The sequence below is a fragment of the Procambarus clarkii genome, chromosome 4 (assembly GCF_040958095.1).
Source record: "Procambarus clarkii isolate CNS0578487 chromosome 4, FALCON_Pclarkii_2.0, whole genome shotgun sequence".
In the NCBI taxonomy this organism is placed as follows: domain Eukaryota; kingdom Metazoa; phylum Arthropoda; class Malacostraca; order Decapoda; family Cambaridae; genus Procambarus; species Procambarus clarkii.
Window position 1 is genome coordinate 42,495,199 of NC_091153.1, and position 10,632 is coordinate 42,505,830.

Below are 10,632 nucleotides of genomic sequence, written 5' to 3' on the forward strand. Positions count from 1 at the left end.
CCCCAAAGAATGAGGTGATTTGATAAAATGCTATGCCCAAGATTACCATCCGAGTGCCGGCGGGGAAGTGGTTCAAATAGCCTCGGCTATCACTTCCTTATGTCCGGTCGTGATGGTCAAGCGGATTAAGGCGTCCCTGTACATACCAGTTGTGGGAGTATGGGTTCGAGTCACTTCTGGGGTGTGAGTTTTCAGTTGTATATAGTCCTGGGGACCATTCAGGCTTGTTTGCATTTGTGTTCCTCACGTGTGCCCCAAAGAATGAGGTGATTTGATAAAATGCTATGCCCAAGATTACCATCCGAGTGCCGGCGGGGAAGTGGTTCAAATAGCCTCGGCTATCACTTCCTTATGTCCGGTCGTGATGGTCAAGCGGATTAAGGCGTCCCTGTACATACCAGTTGTGGGAGTATGGGTTCGAGTCACTTCTGGGGTGTGAGTTTTCAGTTGTATATAGTCCTGGGGACCATTCAGGCTTGTTTGCATATATATATATATATATATATATATATATATATATATATATGTGTGTGTGTGTGTGTGTGTGTGTGTGTGTGTGTGTGTGTGTGTGTGTGTGTGTGTGTGTGTGTGTATGTGCAGAAATAATATTAATAAAACAATTAACATCGTGTAGTGTACTCTATATATCAAAATATATTACTTTGAAACCCATATCATTCACTAAAAAAAAATGGGCTACTCTTATTACAAATTCGCTACTTTTAGACCGTCAGCTCGCTACTTTCAGCAATTTAGATCTGGCAACCCTGCACTCAGCTCTGCTCCAAGCTCTGTCTCAACGTCTACGGCACTGCTGTATCCAGGACTACTAAATAAATATGAAACTCACTAAACACTGTGTATCTAATCTACCCAACAACGTAACATAACCGTACGTTACAGAGCTATTAACTCTTGGACCCCGTCTTTCTAACTAATCTATTTTTCATTTTCCACTACATTCATTTCTAATACGCGCGCACACACATTCCCAGGAAGCAGCCCGTAACAGCTGTCTAACTTCCAGGTACCTATTTACTGCTAGGTAACAGGGGCATCAGGCTGAAATAAACTATGGCCATTTTGTTTCTGCCATCACTGGGGTTCGAACTCGGACACTAGGATTACGAGCCCAGAGCACTGTCCACTCAGCTATCAGGTCCCACGATGTGTGTGTGTGTGTGTGTATTCACCTAGTTGTGTTTGCTGGGGTTGAGTTTTGCTCTTTCGGCCCGCCTCTCAACTGTTAGTCAACTGTTTACTAACTACATTTTTTCCCCACACCACACACGTGTGTGTGTACTCACCTAATTGTGCTTGCGGGGGTTGAGCTCTGGCTCTTTGGTCCCGCCTCTCAACCGTCAATCAACTGGTGTACAGGTTCCTGAGCCTACTGGGCTCTATCATATCTACACTTGAAACTGTGTATGGATTCAGCCTCCACCACATCACTTCCTAGTTAGTTTAGTTCATTTATTAAGCACCCCATACCCATCTTGTGGGTGGTAGTGGAAAGGGTTACAGAGGCACATAATGGGCTCAGGGACTGAACTCCACAATTCATTTAGCTAAGCAAGTTACAATCTTGATGAGCTAGTTACAAAATTCAGTATAAGTCGTCACATCAACAATGGGTTCGAGATCGACCACAAGTACAGTTTCTAAATTAAGCAACTGACATATGTGGAGAGCTAGTGTCACAATTGATATGTTTGTCCCGCACACCGCCCCCCATCCAGTGGGCAGCGGTGGATAGGTTACAATCACTCTTAGTTACTACCTACAGTTAGCAAATTTATTTGTTATTTATATTTGGGGATATTTGGCTAAAATTTCTGGTAGCAGATCATTTTGAATGAAATATTGACACATCGTTGGTACATTGGTTATAGAATTGTCTCTGAATTCACGTATCTTTTCGCACTCCATCACATAGTGACGGAGGGTGTGCGAATAATTTTGTTGACACAGTTTACATTTGGTCAGGTCTACATCGGCAGATAATGAGGCTTCCTAGTGCATTCCATTTGTCAACCACTCTGACACTAAAAAAGTTCTTTCCTAATATCTCTGTGGCTCATTTGGGCACTCAGTTTCCACCTGTGTCCCCTAGTACGTGTGCCTCTTGTGTTAAATTGCCTGTCTTTATCTATCCTGGAGCCGGTTGGCCGAGCGGACAGCACGCTGTACTTGTGATCCTGTGGTCCCGGGTTCGATCCTGGGCACCGGCGAGAAACAATGGGCAGAGTTTCTTTCACCCTATGCCCCTGTTACCTAGCAATAAAATAGGTACCTGGGTGTTAGTCAGCTGTCACGGGCTGCTTCCTTGTGGTGGAGGCCTGGTCTAGGACCGGGCCGCGGGGACACTAAAAAGCCCCGAAATCATCTCAAGATACCATTTCAATTATTGATACCTATCAATTAACCCTACCTATCTACCAATTAACTACCTTATCAATGTGTGTGCGTTTCTCTACATGAACGTTTGCATTCGTCAACACGCACCTACAACAATATAACCACCAAGGACCCCTATAGCCGTGAGACAAGTTTGGGGCCTCCGGGCGGGTGGCGTCACGTTGATAGGTTAAGTAATAATTGTAAATAAGAAGCAATAAGATGCTTATCTTAACATACTAAGAAGGTTAGGTGAGGTCGGTGTTTTCTATGAAGCTTTTCAAGGTAAACTAAAATATTCACAATTAGTATGTCACATATGCACTTATTAAATAAGCCAATATTGACTGTAAGTGCGAGAACGGGTTGCGTCACGCGCCACTCTCCCAGTACCACCACCGCCAGCTACACAGTACACGAGGACAGCAAACTAGCACAGTGATCGTGTGATGCCGCCGCCATCACCACCACCATGATGGGGGTAGTGTTTGGGTCACGAGGTTACTGGTCTCAATAGATGATTGGCACCTCCTTCGTGGATCTGTGGTGCCTCATTCACAATGGCGCGCTGTCCCCGGCCTGTCGTCCTGGTCGCCGTGGTGGTCGTCGTCAGCGGTATGGTGTCTTCGGCAGAGGTGAGTAGTTTTGCTATAGGTCCGCTACAGTGGTGGTGGAGGCACAGGTTGGTAGATCCGGAGATCCACAGGAAATACTCATGTTTATATTGTTGGTCACTTGAAAATTGTGTGTATTTACTATTTGTATCTGCAGATTTGTATCTGAGTGTTTGTGTGTGTAATTACCTAAGTGTAGTTACAGGATGAGAGCTACGCTCGTGGTGTCCCTAATTTCCAGGACTCTGTCACAAAACGCTTGGAAACTACTGATAGTTTTAGTGTATATATGTGTGTAATTACCTAAGTGTAATTACCTAAGTGTAGTTACAGGATGAGAGCTACACTCGTGGTGTCCCGTCTACCCAGCACTCTTTGCCATATAACGCTTTGAAACTGCAAAAATGTTCTGGTAACAGGAATAGGTTCTTAGGATTTAGTGATAAACGTTTGTGTGTTTGTGCATGTGTGTGCGTGGTGTTCTTACAGTACTGTGCTACATTAATATTATTCTTTAAACAAGGCATCATCACATAAGTTGCGTAATCCAGGAATAGGTACCAGAGTAGTGGGATGGCGTTCTAACACTTGTTCAAATTTAAATTTTTATTCAGGAAAAGGACATACATATATAATTTGCAAACATGTTGGATTTATAGATAGAGCTAGTACATGCAATACTTAAAGCCACTAATACGCATAGCGTTTCGGGCAAGTATATACATCTTATATACATCAGTAACTCACAGTCTTCTCATTCATCAGGTTACCAAGACAACTTCCTCACTCAAGAATGATGGCGGTAAGTACTCACATGTGTAATTACCTATGTGTGTGTGTGTGTGTGTGTGTGTGTGTGTGTGTGTGTGTGTGTGTGTGTGTGTGTGTGTGTGTGTGTCACACTGTAGCAACTTACACTAGAAACTCCCATGTTAAGTATTTGACTTACAATAGCTTTTTGTTAGGCTTGGCTTACATTAACTTTATTTTAGGCTTCGATTACAATAGCCTAATGTTTGGCTTGGCTAATTTACTACGTTTTGTAGATAAAGTTTCAAAAATATTTATTTAACTGACTTACAATATTCAACTATTTTGCATGAATTAGTCCAGTCAGTTGATTGATTACAATCTCAGCAATGAGCAACCAATACATTGGATTCTTGACCTGTTCTTATGCTATATTGGTGTTATTTCATTCTTTAGTCAAGATATTTACGTATTTAGCCAATATATTACTTATTACAACCCTTGCATATAACTGTATATACACAACTATTGCAACTATACTGGGGAAATTTTAATGTGTTTTTTTAAACTAATGAAAGTATTATGAGCAATTTGACTGGCTTTATTAATAACAGACTTAGGTTATTTTAAATTAAAATCTAGACCATATGACACTAATTTCATCATTATAAACTCAGGATTACATATCCTTGGAGCCCCCAAAACATTGAAAAAAATACAACTTATTGTTTCTGTCTTTGATGTTGAGGCGAGTACAAGAATACATCCTAACGCAACATTTATTAGTTTTGTACATCCAGAAAACTTGAAGTTATTTTTCACACTTGTAAATTAACTCATTTAAGAATGATAAATAATAGTTTTTTCTTCAGTTTCCATTGTAAACTTGATGGATGGGGCTAGATTACTTAATTCTAATACAAAAGTGTTAAGATTTGTATATATATATACGCTTTCATAAATATTCACATTTTCTTCCTTCTCTCCGTTGCCTTTTCACCATCGTTACCACCTGTCTTCACTTTTCCCCCAGGGGAGGGCAGGAGCCCAGAGTGCCGGCTGCCCCTGGAGGAGGTGGTGGCTAGTGGGGGCACGACCCTCACCCTCGCCTCCCCACACTTCCCCGCCGCTTATGACTACCGCACCAAGTGTGGCTGGATTGTTAAGGTAAGGGATGCTGGTGGGTAAGTGTTGGGGAGGGAGAGGGTTGGGGTAGGTGATAGGGAGGGAGGTGTGTACTCACCTAATTGTGCTTTCGGGGGTTGAGCTCTGGCTCTTTGGTCCCGCCTCTCAACGGTCAATCAACTAATGTACAGGTTCCTGAGCCTATTGGGCTCTATCATATCTACACTTGAAATTGTGTATGGAGTCAGCCTCCACCACATCACTTCCTAATGCATTCCATACTCTGACACTGAAAAAATTCTTTCTAACGTCTCTATGGCTCATTTGGGCATTTAATTTCCACCTGTGTCCCCTAGTGTGTGTGCCCCTTGTGTTAAATAGCCTGTCTTTATCTACCCTATCAATTCCTCTGATAATCTTGTATGTGGTGATCATGTCCCCTCTAACTTTTCTGTCTCCTATTGTGTGTGAGTGGTTAATGCCGTGGAGGAAGTGGGATTTATGGGACCTCTTTCCTTATGAGGTGATACCCATGCTATTTGGAAAATGTATTTTTGACATTATATAACATTCTCCCCTCAAGCCTACGAGCCGAAATGTGGCCCTAACGATGACATGTGACACCTTCGACTTGGAGAAAGCTGATAGATCCGGACAGTGCCTCGACTTTCTCAAGGTGCAAGGCACCAAGTAAGTCCATATAGACGCAGTGACAATAATAATATTGATATAAGCCCAATGTAGCTTCTCTATAACTTCTTCAGGAATAGGCTATCAAATATAAGAGGTGAAATATGTAACAAGCAGATAAATAGATGTTTCCCCTTTGCACGAATTTACAATTTTCGAAGTTCTTGTTACCCGATATTCCTTAAATCATGGGCAGCCTTTTGGCAACCAAAATAAACAAACACTTCAAGAATTATGAAATCTTGTAAATCGACTGCTAAGAGCACAATACTATTCAATAAAAATATAGAATCCCCCCACAGTACTACAGATAATATAAAAGTGCAATTATATTTTGCAAGTGACTTGTGTATATATATATATATATATATATATATATATATATATATATATATATATATATATATATATATATATATATATATATATGTCATATATAATATATTCATTATTTCTCAGATACTGCGGAGGGAACATCCCCTTGGCTATCAGTGCTACCAATGTCACCAGGTTCAAAGTGGTCTTCAAGACAAACCGAATTGGAAACTATGGGGGGTTTCACTGCACAGTCCGGGCTACCAATCCCAACACTGAGCACTGTTGTGAGTAGTGACCAACACTAATAAATAATATTATCCTCTATGTACGAATCAGCTTAAACATTTATGTAACGAATCATGACATTTTGTAAATGATTTGGAGGCTCGTATTCCAGGGGAAATTTAGATTAACGCTATGCGTGCTAGTGGCTTTACAAGAATGTATGAACTCTTGTGTATATAAATAAATAAATAAATAAATAAATCATCGAACATTGCTATCACCCACGTTGCTGCTAACAACTGAGACGAGTAACACAGATGTAAAGTGCCTTGTATAGTGACTGTTGTGAGCCTCTTGTTGAATCACTTGTCCTATAAAAAGATTATCGATGTGTATATGTATTTGTGTAAATGATTGTATATATATATATATATATATATATATATATATATATATATATATATATATATATATATATATATATATATATATATATATATATATATATATATATATATATACATGTATATATAACATTAACAATTGTGTAACTAGCTTCAAAAGATTGTCACTTGCTCAGTTCCTGAATCCATTATGGACCTCTGTAACCTCCCACCATTCAACGCGACCCAGCGTGTGGTGTTAGTGGGCAGTCGCGATCCACCTCGTCGGCGGAGAGGGCGGAGGAGGGAGAGTTTCCGTGGCAGGCAGCACTGGTGGAGACCAAGGCTCCCACTACTCCCTTCTGCGGGGCCTCCGTCGTCCATGAGAGCTGGGTCCTCACCTCTGCAACCTGCGCTCAAAGGTTAGTGATGTAGCGACTCTTTAACGGTGAAAATGAAATCTTGTCTGATTCGTTTATTGCTCCTTGTTTTTGTAGGTTCATTAATATGCCGGTTTAGGATGTTCCTCGTTGCCGCATCAATCAGTTTTATCCTTCATATCTCTATCCCTCCTTTTTTTCCCGTGATTGCCCTTCAAGGTGTACTCATCTAGATGTATTCATCATTCTATTGATATACGAATAATGCTTAACATTCTTCTGACATCTTTGTGACTTATTCGCATCTATAGTTTCTATGTTCCTCCCTCGTTCTGCTGTTCTTCGTTCTGAGCATCACTTTATCTCTCTAGTAGTGTGTACTTACCTATCAGTGACTACGGGGAAGTGTGGTTCAGTTCTTTATGCCCCGCCTACTAGCCTTGTTGTACCTGTTGCGTTAAAACTTAACTATTCTAACACCCACTATCTTTGTCAAACCTTTCCATAAAGTTGTGAATGGAGGTGGCTTCCACAACTTCTTCTCTTGGTACATTCCATTAGTGTACTCACCTAGTTGTACTCACCCTAGTTGTGCTTGCGGGGGTTGAACTTCGGCTCTTTGGTCCCGCTTCTCAACAGTCAATCACAGGTGTACAGATTCCTGATCATATCTCCACTTGAAACTGCATGGAGTCTGCCTCCACCATATCACTTCCTAATGCATTCATTGCATTTATTAACTGCTCTGACACTAATCAAATTCTTTCTAATGTCTCTGTGGCTCATTTGGGCACTCAATTTCCACCTGTGCCCCCTAGTGCGTGTGCCCCTTGTGTTAAATCAACTGTCTTTGTCAGTCCTATCAATTCCTTTGAGAATCTTGTATGTGGTGATCATGTGTGTGTGTGTACTCACCTAGTAGCCTATACCCACTGTATTTCCTGTGTATGTGCATGATAGAGAGAGTGCGTGTGTTTTGTGTATACATTTAGGCAATAATGATAATATTTAAGACACTTTTATTGTTGCATACTGACACCCTCTTTACACCTGAAGCTGCTGATCTCGATAAAAATTCTGTCTAACATCTGAGCTACTGTATGCGCTTTAAAGTCTTCAGGTTGTATTCCCTAGACCACATGCTATGTAATTCCCAGGAGCACTGCTGAGTTGAGTTGTACTCACTGGAGCACTGTATGTTCCCTCTAGCACTGCTCCTTTTAGCACTGTTCTTCCTGGGCGCATATTATAATCTTATGTAGAGAAGGTGACGATTGCTGTGCACGTCACTGCTTGTCTGAGTACTCTCGTCCTGTACAGGATCAAGTACAACAAGTATAACTACGCAGTTGTGGCAGGCGGGTACAACCTGGATGGGGCCTCGTCAGGGCAGGTCAGAGTTCCCATCAGGAAGGTCTTCATCCATCCCCGCTACGTCCAAGGTAAGAGAGAGAGAGTGCGCGTGAGATAATTATATAATTTAGCTTGTGGAAATATTTTTATATCAAACGAATTATACTATACATATAAAATGAATTATATGGAATATAAAGCTAAGATAGAAGTCGCATCGGAGGCTACACACGACCTTCTCTTCGCGGGATGGCAGGCGTGTCTGGCTTTGAGAACGACGTGGCGCTGGTGCAGCTGAAGGAAGCTCTCACCTTCAGCAGTGGCGGGCCCCTGCCAGTCTGCCTCCCACGCTCCCACGATCACCACACCACCCCCACCGCCATCTTCACCGGCTGGGGTGTAGGTAGGCTTTTTACGTTTGAAAATAGGTACGTAAACATTTATGGAACTACATTCACTTATTGGGTAGTCATCAAGTTCAAGTATGTTTATTGAGATAAGAAAATACATCTCAATGGGATAGAGTAAGTCAGGCTATTTCTATCCAGAGTAGCTTAGGCTATTTCTATCCCCCCTTTGGTTAGACATTGTCTTTGGAGTAACAAAAGTCATTACCTGAATTAAAATTCGAGAACAATATGAATACAAAAGTTATACACATCGAGAATCAATGTCAAACATTCTAATGCCATATACTGCAAAAGTGTTTGTCTAGTGACGTAGGCAGACAGGAATATTCCATTTTGTTCACTTGGCCAGGTCCCAGGAGGGACAATTGCTGCTCTGAGGCTATATATTGTATATATTGGGTACTGAGAGTGAAGGTAGGATGTTGTTGCAGAGAAGGGTAGGTCAGCTGTGGTGAGGAAGGTGGTGGTGAGGATGTTGGCTGCTCCAGATTGTGCTCATCATTACCAGGACATCACCCCGGCCTCCCTCTGCGCCCTCCCAGCTAACGCCACCAGCCGCAACTTGTGTGAGGTGAGGCGCGACCATTGGTATATCTGTGTGGGATCACGAAGGCTCCTCTTTTTTGGCACTGATCAGGTTCTTTCTTACGGGCTACTCATGCCCGTGCTACCTCTTTGGTGGCTTAATCTTCACCAATCAATTAAGGCTCTTCGGGTTTTTTGAGGTCCACCTAGTCAAAGGCGAGCTGTCGCCCAACTGGCTAGACCTAACGGTGAAATCCTGCTGAAGCTTAGACTTTGACATTAGCCACTGCGCAAATCCCATGGCTGCATATACTGGGTGAACGGTATAGTTTCTTGAGTGATTATTGTAGTTGAATATGTTGGCATTTTAGTCTTGTTGACTGGCCAGGTGAGTGAACCTACGAGGTGAGTGAACCTTTCCTGCCCGAAACGCTTTGCGTAATAGTGGCTTTAGGCATTGTATGTACTAGCTCTATCTATAAAGCCAACAAACTTTGTAAAATCTCTTTATGTATGTACCTTTGCCTAAATAAAAATTATTATTATTATTATTATTATAATGCAGTATCTGAAACATATCTGACCAGGTTATCCTGAGCAAGTGTGTGTTATGACCAAGAAGCCTAGCTATGTCCACCTTCCACTCTTACTGCATTACGCTATCCCTATCATTCCTAAACTAATTTCTTCGTATAGCAAGTTCTTCCACATTCCAGAATGACATAAACCACGTAAGCCTACATTTCTGTCGATAAAGGTTGATACTACCTCTCCAGGCAGATTTGGGCGGCCCTCTGGTGGTGGAGGGAAGAAGCGAGAAGGGGGTGAAGGGTCAGTATGTGCAGGTCGGGGTGGCAGTCTACACCGACGGCTGTGAGGAGCACGTTGATGATGGGCGCCTTCCTGGAGTCTACACCGACCTCACCCGTGAGACACGTTTGGTATTCATATTCTTCTATCTTTCTCTCTCTCTGTAAATTAAGATTGGGGTTCATTAGTGATCGTACTAATGTTCGTAAGGAAACTACAGGCTAAGTGCTGTTATCTCACATCCGCTCTCTCTTGGTTACTTATGATTTTGATCCAACCCGTCCTCGACTCACGTCCATTACAACCAGCGGTCGACCCCACAGACGCATTCATAAATTTTAACATGCTGTTCATTTAAAACAGGAATTTTCTCAAATATAAATTAATATTATGATATATTAGCATATTGTGCATATATATAGGCATAGGTTAGGTGGTTGGGTTCTGTTGGCGATTATTTGTATTTGTAGTACGTGGGTGAAGCATTTAAAGCGTTGTGGTTCGAACAAAATTCGTCAGTGAAGCATTTGTTCCGGAAGTGTTCGAACGAAATGAGTTGTGAGTCGTGTGTAAACCGTTTTTCATTCATAAACAGGGGGTTTGGCGGGTGCATGGAATCACTTTTGGATCTTTGTTTGGAGGACGGGCTGTT

The 10,632-nt window shown here is 41.9% G+C and overlaps 1 protein-coding gene across 1 annotated transcript in view; it reads left to right on the forward strand.

Annotated features, from left to right (window-relative positions):
• The first annotated feature begins 2,957 nt into the window (after window positions 1–2,957).
• Window positions 2,958–10,632, forward strand: part of LOC123750481 (serine protease 30) — a 57,612-nt gene continuing 49,937 nt past the window's right edge. The window contains exons 1-10 of the mRNA XM_069336073.1: window positions 2,958–3,032; window positions 3,777–3,813; window positions 4,795–4,928; window positions 5,470–5,576; window positions 6,036–6,178; window positions 6,753–6,924; window positions 8,203–8,324; window positions 8,492–8,638; window positions 9,077–9,216; window positions 9,947–10,111. Of these exons, the coding sequence (XP_069192174.1) occupies window positions 2,958–3,032; window positions 3,777–3,813; window positions 4,795–4,928; window positions 5,470–5,576; window positions 6,036–6,178; window positions 6,753–6,924; window positions 8,203–8,324; window positions 8,492–8,638; window positions 9,077–9,216; window positions 9,947–10,111 (1,242 nt within the window). The remainder of the gene's footprint in view (window positions 3,033–3,776; window positions 3,814–4,794; window positions 4,929–5,469; window positions 5,577–6,035; window positions 6,179–6,752; window positions 6,925–8,202; window positions 8,325–8,491; window positions 8,639–9,076; window positions 9,217–9,946; window positions 10,112–10,632) is intronic.